The sequence below is a fragment of the Lagenorhynchus albirostris genome, chromosome 4 (assembly GCF_949774975.1).
Source record: "Lagenorhynchus albirostris chromosome 4, mLagAlb1.1, whole genome shotgun sequence".
NCBI lineage: Eukaryota > Metazoa > Chordata > Mammalia > Artiodactyla > Delphinidae > Lagenorhynchus > Lagenorhynchus albirostris.
In genome coordinates, this window is record NC_083098.1 from 135232296 (window position 1) to 135248087 (window position 15792).

At 35.5% G+C, this 15792-nt stretch overlaps 1 protein-coding gene across 1 annotated transcript in view; it reads right to left on the minus strand.

Moving 5' to 3' along the window:
- Window positions 1–15792, minus strand: part of SCLT1 (sodium channel and clathrin linker 1) — a 252430-nt gene that overhangs the window by 112652 nt on the left and 123986 nt on the right. Inside the window, exons 12-13 of the mRNA XM_060147067.1 lie at window positions 12940–13031; window positions 3194–3371 (exon numbers count right to left, since the gene is read on the minus strand). Coding sequence (XP_060003050.1) covers window positions 3194–3371; window positions 12940–13031 — 270 coding nt within the window. The remainder of the gene's footprint in view (window positions 1–3193; window positions 3372–12939; window positions 13032–15792) is intronic.

Sequence of the window (15792 nt, forward strand, 5' to 3'; positions counted from 1 at the left end):
TTCTTTCTCCTTTATTCCCTATGTAAAATAAATAATCAAATTTAAATATTACATTCTTGGAAAAATCTCTTAGATTTCCCTTTCTTTCCATTATTTGGTTTTATTCAAATTATGTCCCTTGTCACCTCATACCTCCATCACTGTAGACACCACCTACTTCCTCTCCATGAAATTTCTAACCAACCAATCATTTTCATCTCACCTAAAAAATACTCTTATAAGCCTAGTTCTGTTGTCAGTCACATCCCATTTCTTTGCTTCCCTGTGGAGCAAAACTCCTCTAAAGTCTGCACTTGCTCATTTCCAAAACTTTCTGTTATGTTCACTCTAATCAGGCTTTCACTGTCCATGATCTCTATACTGCTAACCCATGAGAGTCAATTTTGCATAATTATCTTATTGATCTGTCAAACAGCACTTGAGATAATGGATTACTTTCTTTTCTTTGTTTTACTTTCTATACTTGGCTTTTAGCACACCCTAGTATTGGTTTTCCTCTTAACTCACTGATTATTCCTTTTGAGTCTGCAATGCCGTTTCTTCCTCTTCTCCTGAACCTCTCTATTATTGAACTACCCAAGTCTTAGTCCTTGGTCCTTTTCTCTATCCACATCTACCCCTTGGTGGTCTAATCCAATCTCGCAGTTTTAAATGCCATTTATATGCTGAAAAGTCCCAAGTTTACATGTCTAGTTCAAATATCTTCCTGAGCCTGGAACTCCTCCAATTTTAGGTTTGAATGAATCTTTTTTTCTTTTTTTTTTATAAATATCATTACAGAGTAAGCAGCTCTGTGTTCTGATCCCACTGTCTTGCAAAGATACCATACACATTCCTATCTCTGTTTTTGTTGTTTAATAAACTTCCTCCTACTTAAATAGGTAAGCTAGGGAGAAGTAATAGCTGTTTTGATATAACAATCTTGTCATGGAGAATGGGACAACGGGGAAAAGGGAAGTTTCATAAGAAACTATGGTAAGGTTGTGCTTCACACCTGTTTGTATGATTGGTTAAGAGAACTTCTTGGAACAAGCAACTGAAGGTGGGAACCCTCTGGCAATTAAGCAGTAAGTCAAGAGGGAACTTAATACTGTAGCCAAAAACAGGCAATTTACGGTTCAAGCCCAATTTGTGGATTTGAGACTTGGATGAAAAGATTTAAGGGACAGGAATGAGTATTATTACTACTACCTTCTCTGTCCATTGTGCTCCACACAAAATATTCATTTTTATGACCTGATGTTAAGAATGCTCATAGGCTTCGGAGGAGAGAGAGAGACAATTCTGCCCTGTTCTTAATTTTTCTAGTTAACTTAGGCGTTTAGAGGAATTCCCAAGCATATTATGTATTCTGTTCCTTTCATCCATTCTAAAAGATCACAGAAGGGAATAGTATCTGAAAGGTATAAAAAGCACCTTAGCATTCCCCACAGCTTAGATTTGGATAATTGTTTCTTTTTTATTTCTTAGTAGCTTCTTACCATGCAACTTATAGCTTGTTTTGTTTTTAATAGTTCTCTTGGAAAACCATCTATCATGTAAGAAAGAAAACATAAATAAAACAAAGTATTTCCTTTGTAATCCCCATATGTCCCAGTGGAGTACTATGCATACACTATGAATTCAATAAATATTGATTAAATGAAATAATAATTTAATGACTGCTTCGTAAGGGAGCCAGCAACATTAAAAACATCGCTAATCATTAGAGAAATGCAAATCAAAACTACAAGGAGGTGTCACCTCACACCGGTCAGAATGGCCATCATCAAAAAATCTACAAACAATAAATGCTGGAGAGGGTGTGGAGAAAAGGGAACCCTCTTGCACTGCTGGTGGGAATGTGAATTGGTACAGCCACTATGGAGAACAGTATGGAGGTTCCTTAAAAAACTACAAATAGAACTACCATATGACCCAGCAATCCCCCTACTGGGCATATACCCTGAGAAAACCATAATTCAAAAAGAGTCATGTACCAAAATGTTCATTGCAGCTCTATTTACAATAGCCAGGAGATGGAAACAACCTAAGTGTCCATCATCAGATGAATGGATAAAGAAGATGTGGCACATATATACAATGGAATATTACTGAGCCATAAAAAGAAATGAAATTGAGCTATTTGTAATGAGGTGGATTGACCTAGAGTCTGTCATACAGAGTGATGTAAGTCAGAAAGAGAAAGACAAATACTGTATGCTAACACATATGTATGGAACTTAAGAAAAAAAAATGTCATGAAGAACCTAGGGTTAAGACAGGAATAAAGACACAGATCTACTAGAGAATGGACTTGAGGATATGGGGAGGGGGAAGGGTAAGCTGTGACAAAGTGAGAGAGTGGCACAGACATACATACACTACCAAACGTAAAATTGACAGCTAGTGGGAAGCAGCCGCATAGCACAGGGATATCAGCTCGGTGCTTTGTGACCACCTAGAGGAGTGGGATAGGGAGGGTGGGAGACACAAGAGGGAAGGGATATGGGAACATATGTATATGTATAACTGATTCACTTTGTTATAAAGCAGAAAGTAACACACCATTGTAAAGCAATTATACTCCAATAAAGATGTAAAAAAAAAACAAACCTATTTTGTGACTTCTATAAACTAAATACCATTAAATGAAAGTGGTAAAAGATGTGATATGTGGTAGCATAGTAATCACAATTATTAGAGGGTTAAAAAAAAAAGGAGCAGTGACATGAAGGCTCGGGTTAATAAATCTTTATAGTTAATTTAATTCCTGTCAATTAAGCTTCTGCTCTATTAGAGTAATTGTGTAAGTAATGAAGGCGAAATAAAGATTAATAAGATTCATCTGATTCAAGTGACTAAAATATAGACTATACATACTGCGGTAAGTACTTTAACAGATTTTTTTTTTTTTAAGTATAAGACTACAGGGGATGAAGATTAGTTCCACAAGGATTGGCGACGTAAAAAACATCTAATGAAAGTTTTAGGAGACGGTTGACATTTTATCATATTTTATGATGTTAAGTCTTAACATCAAGAATGTATCAATAGTATGCCTATTAATGGTGAGCAATTTCATTTTTATGCATTAATTCTGTAGTTACTGAGTCCCTTACTATCAGGTCATATGGGGGAATGTTCAGTATTTCATTATTTTATTTATTATCTATTTATTATGATTTACAAACATGGTTACTAGTTTTCTTACCTGATTTTTTTGAAGGTTAGCTTCTTCTAGGAGTTGCATGCTATTTCTGGCTCTTACAATAGCTTCGTATTTCTCATTTTCTAATTCATAGCACTTTGCTTGTAAGTCTCTGGTCTGTTTTTCCAAATGTATTTTTTCTGCTCTTAATTGGGTAGCTTCTTGGATTGTCACACATAACCTAAAAATTAATAGTAACGTTGAGAAAGTTAAATATTTTTAAAAAGCAGGGAGATAGGAGATTTACAGAGTATCTATTACAGGACAGGCATTATTCCAGTTACTTTCACATGTATCTTCTCATTTGATTCACACAAAAGTTCTGTAAAGTAGGTTTCATTATTTCCATTTAAAAGAATAACAAACAGACCCAGAGAGCTTAAACATTTTAAACATTTAATTAAGGTCATATGAATAATGAGCAGTGGGGCTTAGACTGAGCCTAGATATTATGACTCTGATTATGTTACATTTTCTACACTTTCCTACTTATGTTAACTCATACTGTCTTATACAGTTACATGACAGTGTTATAAAGCAAACCCTTAAAGAATAAGTTGTTCTTTCTATTTATATGGTCTTTTTGTCTTTTAGTTTTTTACTTGGCTCCCCTTTACTACTCTCTACCCAGGTAACCCATGTTAGCTTACTAATGTATATCGTTGAATATTTTTCTCCATGTTCACAAAATCATATGATTCTTATATACACACACATATACACATAAATATACATACACAGTATATACACATCAATCCACAGGTTTTTAAACACAATTTTTCGTGTTATAAAAATTAAGATCATAGTATATACCCTTTTCTGCACTTGCTTTTTTTATTCAATAACACCTTGTAAAAATCCCTTCAAGAAATACACCCAGAAGCTCTTTCCTTTCCTAGTCTGACGGATGCAACTTCTCCTCACTGTTAATTTGTATTCACTGTTAATTTGTATCTCCCTAATTACTGGAGAGTTCAGGCATATTTTAAAAGTTTGCTAGCTATGTGAATTGTCTTTCAATTTCCTCCTCATATCCTTTGCCTACTTTTTCCTGATGGCTTATTAACTTTGCTTGTTCCTTTATAAGAACTTTTTGAATATTAAGATATTTAACCCTCAGTCTGTTCTGTACACTGCAAATATTTTTTCCCAAATTTACTTTTTTGTTGTGGCCTATTGACTCTATTTAGGAAATCTTTATTACACTAAAAATGCTCACTTGAATACAGCTAAATTTGACTATTTTTTTTCAACATCTGGGATTTCAGTTTTTATAAAGATGATCTCGTTTATCCATAGATGGTTAATGTAAGCTCCTAGATTTCCTCAAAAAAATGTTATGACTTTAATATTTTTACCTGTAAATCTTTAATCAATCTGGAATTTACTTCTGAATGTGCTATAAGACAGGAGTCCAATTTAACTTTCTTCCAGATTGATAGCCAGTTGTATGAGTACCATTAGTAACTGATGAATTGAAATAAACCCTTATATCTAAAATGTGAAAATATCATGATTTACTTATCAATTGTCATGATTCACTGATCTATTTGTCTAGTCTAGGCCCAAGTCATATTAACTTGATTATAGCGGCTTTATAATATGTTCTGATATGTTCTGGTAAGACAGTTCTTCCTTTGCATTACATATGTTTCTTTGGTTTTTTTCAGGCATTTCTTTTCTAAGTGGTGGCATGAGAAGCCATAATGAACGTAACTGTATTTTCATTGTCACCCTTGCATTTCCCAGCTTTTCCATCACACATTTAGCTGTCCTATTATTTGCCATATTTAGGTTTATTAATGTTGTACCTCTTTCAAAATGGTGATTTATTTTTTCATTATATAAGGTCCCTCTTTATTCTATTTACTGTTTTTCCCATTAAACCCTACCTTATGTAATATTAATATTGTCATTCCTGCTTTCCTTTTGTTTACAGTTGTTAATATTCTCCACTAACACCTTTATTTTAAATTGAAAACAAATCTTCATCTTTCCTTTCTTGATACCTTTGTTCTAGTTCATTTACTCTTTAAGGTATTTTCTAAAATAACACATTACTAGGCTTTAATCAAAATCTGCAGGTCTCTGCTTTTTAATGGAATACAGTCCTCTCATACTGTAATGATTTACATACATGACATGCTTCACTCCATCTTACTTTGGTTAAAGCACTGTGGTAGAAGATGAAGCAATCTCTACCTCTCCCACAGAGGTACAGGACATCTGGCACTTTACTAGCACAGTTCACCCATTCACTTCACCATGGCCTCTTGGGGGCCAGGCAGAGGAGGTGGACTCATGAAGGGTTTATGCCATCTTCATCTCCCAAGAGTCCATGTGTCTCAACAGGGCAAGCTTTGTTTAGGACTCTGTGAATTCCAATCTTCAGTCAAGGCACTCTGACACTCACCTCCAGGCTTCACAACTACATATGTCAGAAAAAGCCTTGCAACTAAAGGATTTACATGTATTTAACAGTCCATCAGCCACAGCAACCATGTGGCTCTGAAAAGTCACGCTGGTGTTAGGGGTGGAGTTATAGGAAAGTAGATTCAGATCATCAGCTTCATAATTTAAAGGTTTCCATAATTTTATAACATAAAAGATGTATTACGCCTGTTATTATTCTCATAAAGCACTTCTATATCCTCTACAGCCAAATCTTATATGAATCCTTTCTTTCAACTGACTAAAATTGGGCCAAATTCCCGCTCTATAATAATAGTAACAACAATGATAATAACAAACACCTGTAAGAACATTCTTTGTGCTAGGTACTTTACATATGTTAAAGAAAACATAATCTTCAATATCTTCAATGATGCTATGAAATAGGTTATAGCATTAGCCTATGAGGTAGGATATGAGATTATATCATATAAATTATGAGGTAGGTTAAATCATTATATTTATTTTATAGATAGAGAAACGGAAGAACAAAAAGGGTAAGCCATGTGCCCAAGGTTATTGATCTAGTTACTGGTGAAGCTGGAGTTTGAACTCAGTCAGTTTGGGTCCAGAGTCAGTGTTCTTAACAAATATGCTATACTGCCAAATAGATACTTCCACCTAAGGATGTCCACTCTCACCACTATTATTCAATGCAGTCTTGGAACTCCTAGCCATGGCAATCAGAGAAGGAAAAGAAATAAAAGGAATCCAAACTGGAAAAGAAGAATTAAAAATGTCACTGTTTGCAGATGACATGATACTATAGATAGAAAATCCTAAAGATGCCACCAGAAAACAACTAGAGCTAATAGATGAATTTGGTGAAGTTGCAGGAGACAAAATTAATGCACAGAAATCTCTTGCATTCCTATACACTAATGAATAAAAATCTGAAAGAGAAATTAAGGAAACACTCCCATTTACCATGGCAACAACAACAACAAAAAAATACCTAGGAATAAACCTATCTAAGGAGGTAAAAGACATGTACTCAGAAAACTATAGGATACTGATGAAAGAAAGCAAAGATGACATAAACAGATGGAGAGATATACCATGTTCTTGGATTGGAAGAATCAACAGTGTGAAAATGACTATACCACCCAAAGCAATCTACAGATTCAATGCAATCCCTATCAAATTACCAATAGCATTTTTCACTGAACTAGAACAAAAAATTTTACAATTTGTATGGAAACACAAAAGACCCCAAATAGCCAAAGCAAACTTGAGAAAGAAAAACAGAGCTGGAGGAATCAGGCTCCCTGACTTCAGGCTATACTGAAGCCTGAAGCTACACAAAGCTATACAAAGCTACAGTAATCAAAACAGTATGGTACTGGCACAAAAACAGAAATATAGATCAATGGAACAGGATAGAAAGCCCAGAGATAAACCCACGCACCTATGGTCGCCCAATCTATGACAAAGGAGGCAAGAATATACAATGGAGAAAAGACAGCCTCTTCAATAAGCAGTGCTGGGAAACTGGACAGTCACATGTAAAAGAATAAAACTAGAACACTCCCTAACACCACACACAAAAATAAACTCAAAATGAAATAAAGACCTAAATGTAAGACCAGACACTATAAAACGCTCACAGGAAAACAGGGAAGAACATTCTTTGACATAAATCACAGCAAGATCTTTTTTCACCTACCTCCTAGAGTAATGAAAATAAAAACAAAAATAAACAAATGGGACCTAATGAAACTTAAAAGCTTTTGCACAGCAAACAAAAGAATAAACGAGATGAAAAGACAACCCTCAGAATGGGAGACAATATTTGCAAATGAAGCAGCTGACAAGGGATTAATCTCCAAAACATACAAATAACTCATGCAGCTCAATATCAAAAAAACAAACAACCCAATCAAAAAATGGGCAGAAGACCTAAACAGACATTTCTCCAAAGAAGACATACAGGTAGCCAAGAGGCACATGAAAAAATGCTCAACATCACTAATTATTAGAGAAATGCAGATCAAAACTACAATGAGGTATCACCTCACACCGGTCAGAATGGCCATCATCAAAAAATCTACATACAATACAGGCTGGAGAGGGAGTGGAGAAAAGGGAAGGAACCCTCTTGCACTGTTGGTGGGAATGTAAATTAATACAACCACTGTGGAAAACAGTATGGAGGTTCCTTAAAAAACCAAAACTAGAACTACCATATGACCCAGCAGTCCCACTACTGGGCATATACCCTGAGAAAACCATAATTCAAAAAGGCACATGCACCCCAATGTTCACTGCAACACTATTTACACAAGCCAGGTCATGGAAACAACCTAAATGTCCATCGATGGATGAATGGATAAAGAAGATGTGGTACATATGTATACAATGGAATATTAGTCATAAAAAGGAACAAAACTGGGTCATTTGGAGAGATGTGGATGGACCTAGAGTCTGTCATACAGAGTGAATTAAGTAAGAAAGAGAAAACACAAATATCGTATATTAACTTCTACATGTGGAATCTAGAAAATGGTACAGATGAACCTATTTGCAGGGCAGGAATAGAGACGCAGATGTAGAGAATGGACGTGTGGATATGGTGGGGGCAAGCGGGGGATGGATGAACAGGAAGATTGGGATTGACATATATACACTACTATGTGTAAAACAGATAACTAGTGGGAACCTGCTGTATGGTGCAGGGAGCTCAGCTTGGTGCTCTGTGGTGACCTAGATGGGTGGGATTGGGGATGGGGTGGGAGGGAGGTCCAAGAGAGAGGGAATATATGTATACATATAGCTGATTCATATAGTAGAAACTAACACAACATTGTAAAGCAACTATACCCCAATGAGGGAAAAAAAAAGAAACTTCCACCTAAATTACGATTCAGATCTATGTATCTATCTATAACTATCTAGCAAGGTGCTGTCATTTCAAGTTAAGTTGGTGGTGAGAAAACATAACAAAACCCAGGGTACTGAAGGAAAGTTTGCGTATTGAACATTATCACCTGCCAGACTCTTTCTTCAGGTTTTGGAATAGACTCAGGCTAGTGCACTTCCATTCCCAGCCCACGTCAAAAGACTGATGGATCCTACTCTGGAGAAATTGGCTCAAGAAAGAGCACCCTCAGATTCTGATATCTGGGGACTGCCCAAGGAAAAAGCCAGCTCACTGCCTAAACATAATATAGTTAGTCTGCCAGACTATAAGCCCACCTATACATACCTACCTACTTATCTACTTTTTGGTGTCTTACTTTTTAAAAAAATTGAGATATAATTGACATACAACATTACAGTCAACCCCCATATCTGTGGTTTCCACATTACAGGATTCAATCAACCAGAATGAAAATATTAAAAAAAAATTTCTGAAAAGTAAAACTTTAATTTGCTGTGCACCGGCAACTATTTACATAGCATTTATATTGTATTAGTAAGTAATCTAGACATGATTTAAAGTATACAGGAGGAGGGGTTTCCCTGGAGGCGCAGTGGTTGAGAGTCCGCCTGCCGATGCAGGGGACACAGGTTCGTGCCCCGGTCTGGGAAGATCCCACATGCCGTGGAGCGGCTGGGCCCGTGAGCCATGGCCGCTGAGCCTGCGTGTCCGGAGCCTGTGCTCCACAACGGGAGAGGCCACAACAGTGAGAGGCCCGCGTACGCCAAAAAAAAAAAAAAAAAAGTATACAGGAGGATGTGCATAGGTTATATACAAACACTGTATCATTTCATATAAGGGACTTGAACATCCACGGATTTTGGTATCCACAGGGGTCTTGGATCCAAAACCCAGTGGATACTGAGGGACAACTGTGTATTAGTTTCAGGTGTAAACATAATAATTCAGTATTTGCATATATTTTGAAATAATCACCACAATAAGTCAAGTTGATATCACCACATATATACATTACAATTTTTTTTCTTGTGATGAGAACTTTTAAGATCTATTCTCTTAGCAACTTTCAAATATATAATACTGTATTATTAACTATAGTCACCATGCTGTATATTACATCCCCGTGATTCATTTCTTTTTTAACTGGAAGTATGCACCTTTTGACTACCTTCATCTATTTCACCCACCCCTCCCCACTCCCTGCCTCTGGCAACCATCAATCTGTTCTCTGTATCTGTGAATTTGATTTTTAAAAACATGGAATGTTTCATGGATTTGAGTGTGGGTCATGCTAATTTTCTTTGTATATTCCAGTTTTTAGTATATGTGCTGGTGAAACAGGCACTTTGGTGTCTTATTTTTAAATATCAATGGATAGAAAGGATCATCAAGCCTTTGGAAGGAAGACAGACAGGCACAAAGAACAAAGGAATGTTAGAGAAATCAGAGACAATGCAGATGGCAAAATAAAACCTTAAAAATATTTTAATATATTTTACTAAGAGATGATATAACATTTATACTAAGATACTATAGAAAAAGAAACATTCAGAGGATAAGAAATGGCTCTTTAAAAAATTTATGATAGCTAAAATAAAATATTCAACAAATGGTTAGTTAGAAGAAAATTTAAAGGAACCCCCAAGGAAGGAGAAAATAAATGAAGAAATGGAAAATGGGAGAGAAAAAACAGGAAAATTAGGGAATCAATCCATTAGATCCAATATCCAGCTAATATTATGTTAAAAGAAAAAATGAAAAAACAGAGAAAAAAATTATTCAACAGAAAATCCCGAAAATATTGCCAGAAGTGAAGAACATGAATTTCTATATTGAAATGTCCCCAGTAAAATGAGTGAAGACGAATTCTTACTAAATGTGCACATCTGCAATTGTAGAATATTAACTGTGGAGGTCGTGGGTGGATGATCCCGCAAGTCCCTGGGATGGGGTCCACGGGGGTGGGGTAACAGGTCAAACACACAAAGCAGGAATTTCGAATGACACAGGTATTTTTTTTTCTGCAGCTGGAAGCTAGATAATATGAGGAAAATGTCAACATTTTAAGGAAAAATGATTTAAAACCTAGGATTTCCAACCTAGGATTCATTACTCACCCAAACTATCACCTTTAAAGGTAGAATAAAGATATTTCTAAACAATGTCTTAAAAAAATGTACCTTCCATGTGTACTCAGGAAGCTGAGGGAGAATGGTATCCGTTAAAATGGGAGCGGGGGAGGTGGAGACAACAAATCACAACAAGGAAAGAACAATGGTTCGAATTCTTAGTCTTATTGGCATATTCTTACTTTGAAAGAAACACCAAATTAAAAAAATATGAAGAGGTAGTTTAAAGCAATTCTATTCATTTCACTCCGACCTTATTCAACAGAGAATATACAAATCAGCAGTCTTTCCCAGAGAACTGGCGTTCCCTGGAGATAATTCCCAGTACCCGTGAATCATCTAAAAAGCAGGGAGGCAGAGGCCTTTTTTTGGAAGATGGGAGAAAATGATTTATGCTTCCTAGGTGTTTGTGGCATTTGAAAGGATCACAAATAATAATTTTATAAATAATAAATATAATTTTAATAACTCAAATAGTAAGTATTTACAGAGGCCAAAGTGTCTTTGAGTTTATGCAACAAAGATGACCATTAAAAACATAGCTTTTCCATAGCTGGTAGTTCCATTAAACAGGATATATTCACACTTAAAACACTGGCTGAGGGGCTTCCCTGGTGGCGCAGTGGTTGAGAGTCAGCCTGCCGATGCAGGGGACACAGGTTCGTGCCCCGGTCTGGGAAGATCCCACATGCCGCCGCTGGGCCTGCGCGTCCGGAGCCTGTGCTCCGCAACGGGAGAGGCCACACCAGTGAGAGGCCCGCGTACCACAAAAAAAAAAAAAAAAAAAAAAGAAAAAAACACTGGCTGAACATTGCTTATAGACACATATCAACTACACTAATAGTTCTGCTTTCTCATATAAAAATACAAGAGTTTTTTAACTTTAAAATATAACTTTTTTTAATCATAATAGAAACAACATTAATTTAATAGCTCCAAAAGACAGCCAACGTAAAAATTTTCTTCTTAAAGGCAGCTAGCTGAATACTGAACTTTAAAAAATATCCTTAGATTTTCTTACGTATGCAGTAATCTCTTTTTAGGAAGCTTTCAGTTAGGTTATATTATAACTTTATATTAAAAGCAGAAAAAAAACAACAAAAATCTCAGAGTCTTCAGTACTAAAAAGACAACTTAAAGCATCTATGAACAACTTGATTCCTTATGAAATACTATCAGAATCAAAGGAACTGAAATTTACATATTCAGATTTCACTACTTCAAGTCTCTAGCATTTATTTTCATAGCACATAATGCTACTAAAATAACAAATGAAAAAACTACAACCACAGACTTTTCTCTAAGGTTAACAAAAAAGTTCAAGAAAGCAGTCAAATAATCATTCAACTGTTGAAAAGTTTAGAAAAATGCAAAACAAAACCCAAAAAACCCTAGCACTTAAAAATTAGAACATCTTTCATCAGAATCTCAAGTTAGCAGTTAAAATCAATTAGTTCTGAACCCACTATGAGCAAAGAAATTAGTTTTATTAGCATTTTGGAGAACAAGGAACAGAAGCTCAAAGACACTAATTTTTTTCTGAACAAACAGTATTAGCCATGGATCTTGACTAGAACTGAGATCTCAATTTTTGATGTCCTCAGATCAGTAGACTATTTCTGAGTGTAACAGATTCCAATCATACACAGTAGATTTTTCAGCTATAAACCATAATATGATTTTATGTGCTGTAGTCACTGTATCTTTAATAGATTACAAATGACAATTTTCAAGTTCCTTAAGGGAATATCAAACAAGGACTAGAAAACAACAACAAAAGATTCTAGAATGAACATCTGCATTAAGACAACAATTAAAGACAAAGTTACAGAATATATTTAAAAAGTAGCTCAGACCTTCAAAGGTAACTGAAAATTTTTGTTCCATAAGACTCCAGGAAAAACATCTATAATGATTTCTCAAGTATTTCTCAGTAAGAAATGATTTTTCTATATAATTTTTACCCAACTTCGCTATTTTTTTTTTCTGCTTTAAGATGAAAAGAACATTTCTGATTTTGGGATTAACTAAACTTGACTATTACTGTTTTTGAGAAAAGGTAAAGACAAAAATGATATTTCAATATATGTTCAAAACACATGTTCAATCTTTTGAATATGATTTTTTAATAAACAATGTCCAGCAAACCAGATTTTAAACCTATGATTATAGTTTGTTTAGCATTTATAAATTATATATTCTAGACGATATCATAAATCATAAACAAACTCTAACGTGGAATAACTTTTGAAGCTTATAGACAAAGCTAGATGTATTTAGCAGTTTACCTTGTTTCTGATTGTTTTATACTAGCTTGTAATTGCTGTAAGCGCCTATCTGATGCTTCCTCTCTTCCTTGGGCAGATACCATATCCTCCTCCTAGAAAATAAAGAAACTGGATGCTTACTTTAAGTTTGTAAAAATTCAACACATCATTAAACAGCATAAAGAAAACAGTTCACTCTGTAAAGTTATTATATTGCTAGAATTTCATATGTAAGTTTAAAGCAATATCACTTTGGAAACAAACCATGCATATACTAAAAAAGGGGGAGGAGAACCTCACTATCAATTCTGTATTAGTAAAACAATAATCAAAACAGTCACTGCATATGGATTTCTATCAATATTCCAACTATTTCTATAGAGCAAGTCTAAAAAAACAACGCAGGGATTTGTTGCAGATAATCTGCCCTCAGAATATGTTCTCTTAGCTAGGTTATGCCGCATTCTGTTATAATCATAGGATATTTCTACTTTAAATAGTGACGCTTTAAAATAAATTAATAGGTTTTATTTGTATCATCTCAAAAAAACCTTGCTACAGTGGATTTATTACCATGAAACATCCTAGGTTTTAGTGCCTTTGTTGTCATATGGTGTATGTGCATACTTTATAAATCCAGTCAAGTCTTTTAAGGTCTTGACAAGAGAAAAGAAAACATAAATTATGTACATGTATTATTTCATATTTACAACTCCTGTTGCTCTTAATTTCTTCCTATATCTGAGTTGTCACCTGGTGTCATTTCCTTTTAGTCTAAAGAATTTCCTTCAACAGTTTTTGAAGGACAGCTCTACTAAGCGACAAAATTTCCCAGTTTTTCTTTACCTGAAAATGCCTTTATTTTGCCCTCATTTTTGAAGTACAGTTCCACTGGACATACGATTATTTATCTATCTATCTATCTATCTATCTATCTATCTATCTATCTATCTATCTATCTATCTATCTATCTATCTTTGGCTGCGTTGGATCTTTGTTGCTGCACGCAGGCTTTCTCCAGTTGCAGTGAGCAGGGGCTACTCTTTGTTGCAGTGCACGGGCTTCTCATTGTGGTGGCTTCTCTTGTTGTGGAGCACAGGCTCTAGGCACGTGGGCTTCAGCAGTTGCAGAGCATGGGCTCAGTGGTTGTGGCTCTCAGGCCCTGGAGCACGCAGGCTTCAGCAGTGGTGGCATGTGAGCTCAGTAGTTGTGGCGCGCGGGCTCCAGGGCGTGGGCTCAGTAGTTGTGGCTCACGGGCTCTAGAGCACAGGCTCAGTAGTTGTGGCACACAGGCTGAGTTGCTCTGCAGCATGTGGGATCTTCCTGGACCAAAGATTGAACCCGTGTCCCCTCCACTGGCAGGCGGGTTCTTGACCACTGCGCCACCAGGGAAGTCCCTGGACACAGAATTCTTAATGAGCATTTTTTTCCGTCAGCACTTCAAATATATTGCTTCAGTGTTTTCTGCTTCCACAATTTTTTGATGAGAGGTCAGTCTTTATTCTTATCTCTGTTCCCCGTTCATATCATTTTTCTGTTGCTGCTTTCAAGTTTTCTCTTTATAAGTGGCTGTCAGTGTTGTCATGATGTGTTTAAAGTGATTTTCTTTGTGTTTATTGTACTAAGGGTTCACTGAGTTTCTTGGATTTGCTAATGTTTTCCACCAAATTTTGGAAGTTTTCAGTCATTATTTCTTTAAACATCTTTTCTGCCCCCTACTTCTGCAATTCCAATTACACTTCGATTGGCTTGCTTCATATTGTCCCACAGATCTCGAGGTCCTGTTCATTTTTCTTTCATCTTTTAAACTCTATTCTTTGAACAGGAAAATTTCTATTGATCTGTTTTAAAGTTCATTGATTATTTCTTCTGCTCATTCCAATTAATTTTTGAGCCCATCTAATGAAATTTTTATTTGGGTTGCTGTACTTTTAAACTCTAGAATTTCTATTTTTAAAATTATTTTCTAGTTCTCAATTAAACATTCTCTATCCATTCCTTCACTAAAATCTTATTTTACTCTAATTTAAAAATAGATTTTAATTCCGTGAACATTGTTTATAATAGCTTATTTGAAGCCTTTCTTTGCCCGCTAAATCCAACAGCTAAATCCAAACTCAATGAAAATGAGTTTCTATCAACTTCTTCTTCCTCCCCCTCCCCCACCAATCATACTTTAGTGTCTAGTAAGTTTTGATTGAAAACTGGATAATAAAGATAACGAATCACAGTTTCTCTGGATTCTGTTTTGTTTTTTGGAAGATTATTAGCTTTTTTTGTTCAGTTAGGCAATTATCTTACCTAGACTCAAACTCTGAAGTGTGTCCCCTACAGTGTACAGCAGCTGGCATCTGTGATGAGTTCTTATTTCTTTCCACTGTTGCTCTTCTAACTAGGCTCCCAGGGAACTCACTGTGCCTGAGGATCCGTCAAGATTTGGGCAGAGGTAGGGCTCATCCTCTTTGTGGCTTTGTTGCTCTTACAGATTCCCCTGTAATTTCCAGCTTTAATAATTAGATCCATCTAAATCTAAAGCCTGACCTTTCCTTGACACCTTCTTGAAACTTCCCCATTACATGTAAAAAGAACCAGTCTTTTATGCCAATAACACAAAATGTAGTATTAAACAAAACGTAGTATTAAATACTCCTTTTCCATCTACATATAACCAACTAACTAAAACTTGATCTTACATTAACATGCATTTCAGTAATGATGTGTTTAGGGATGATTATGATATTGTGATGTTTATTGACTTAGGGTACAGTGAATAGAAATAAAGTTATTTCCAGTGTTACAATTTAGCTTCCTAATTTCATATTTCATATTTTGAGGACAATAAAATGATTAATTTTCCAGCAATCCTCTTTAACA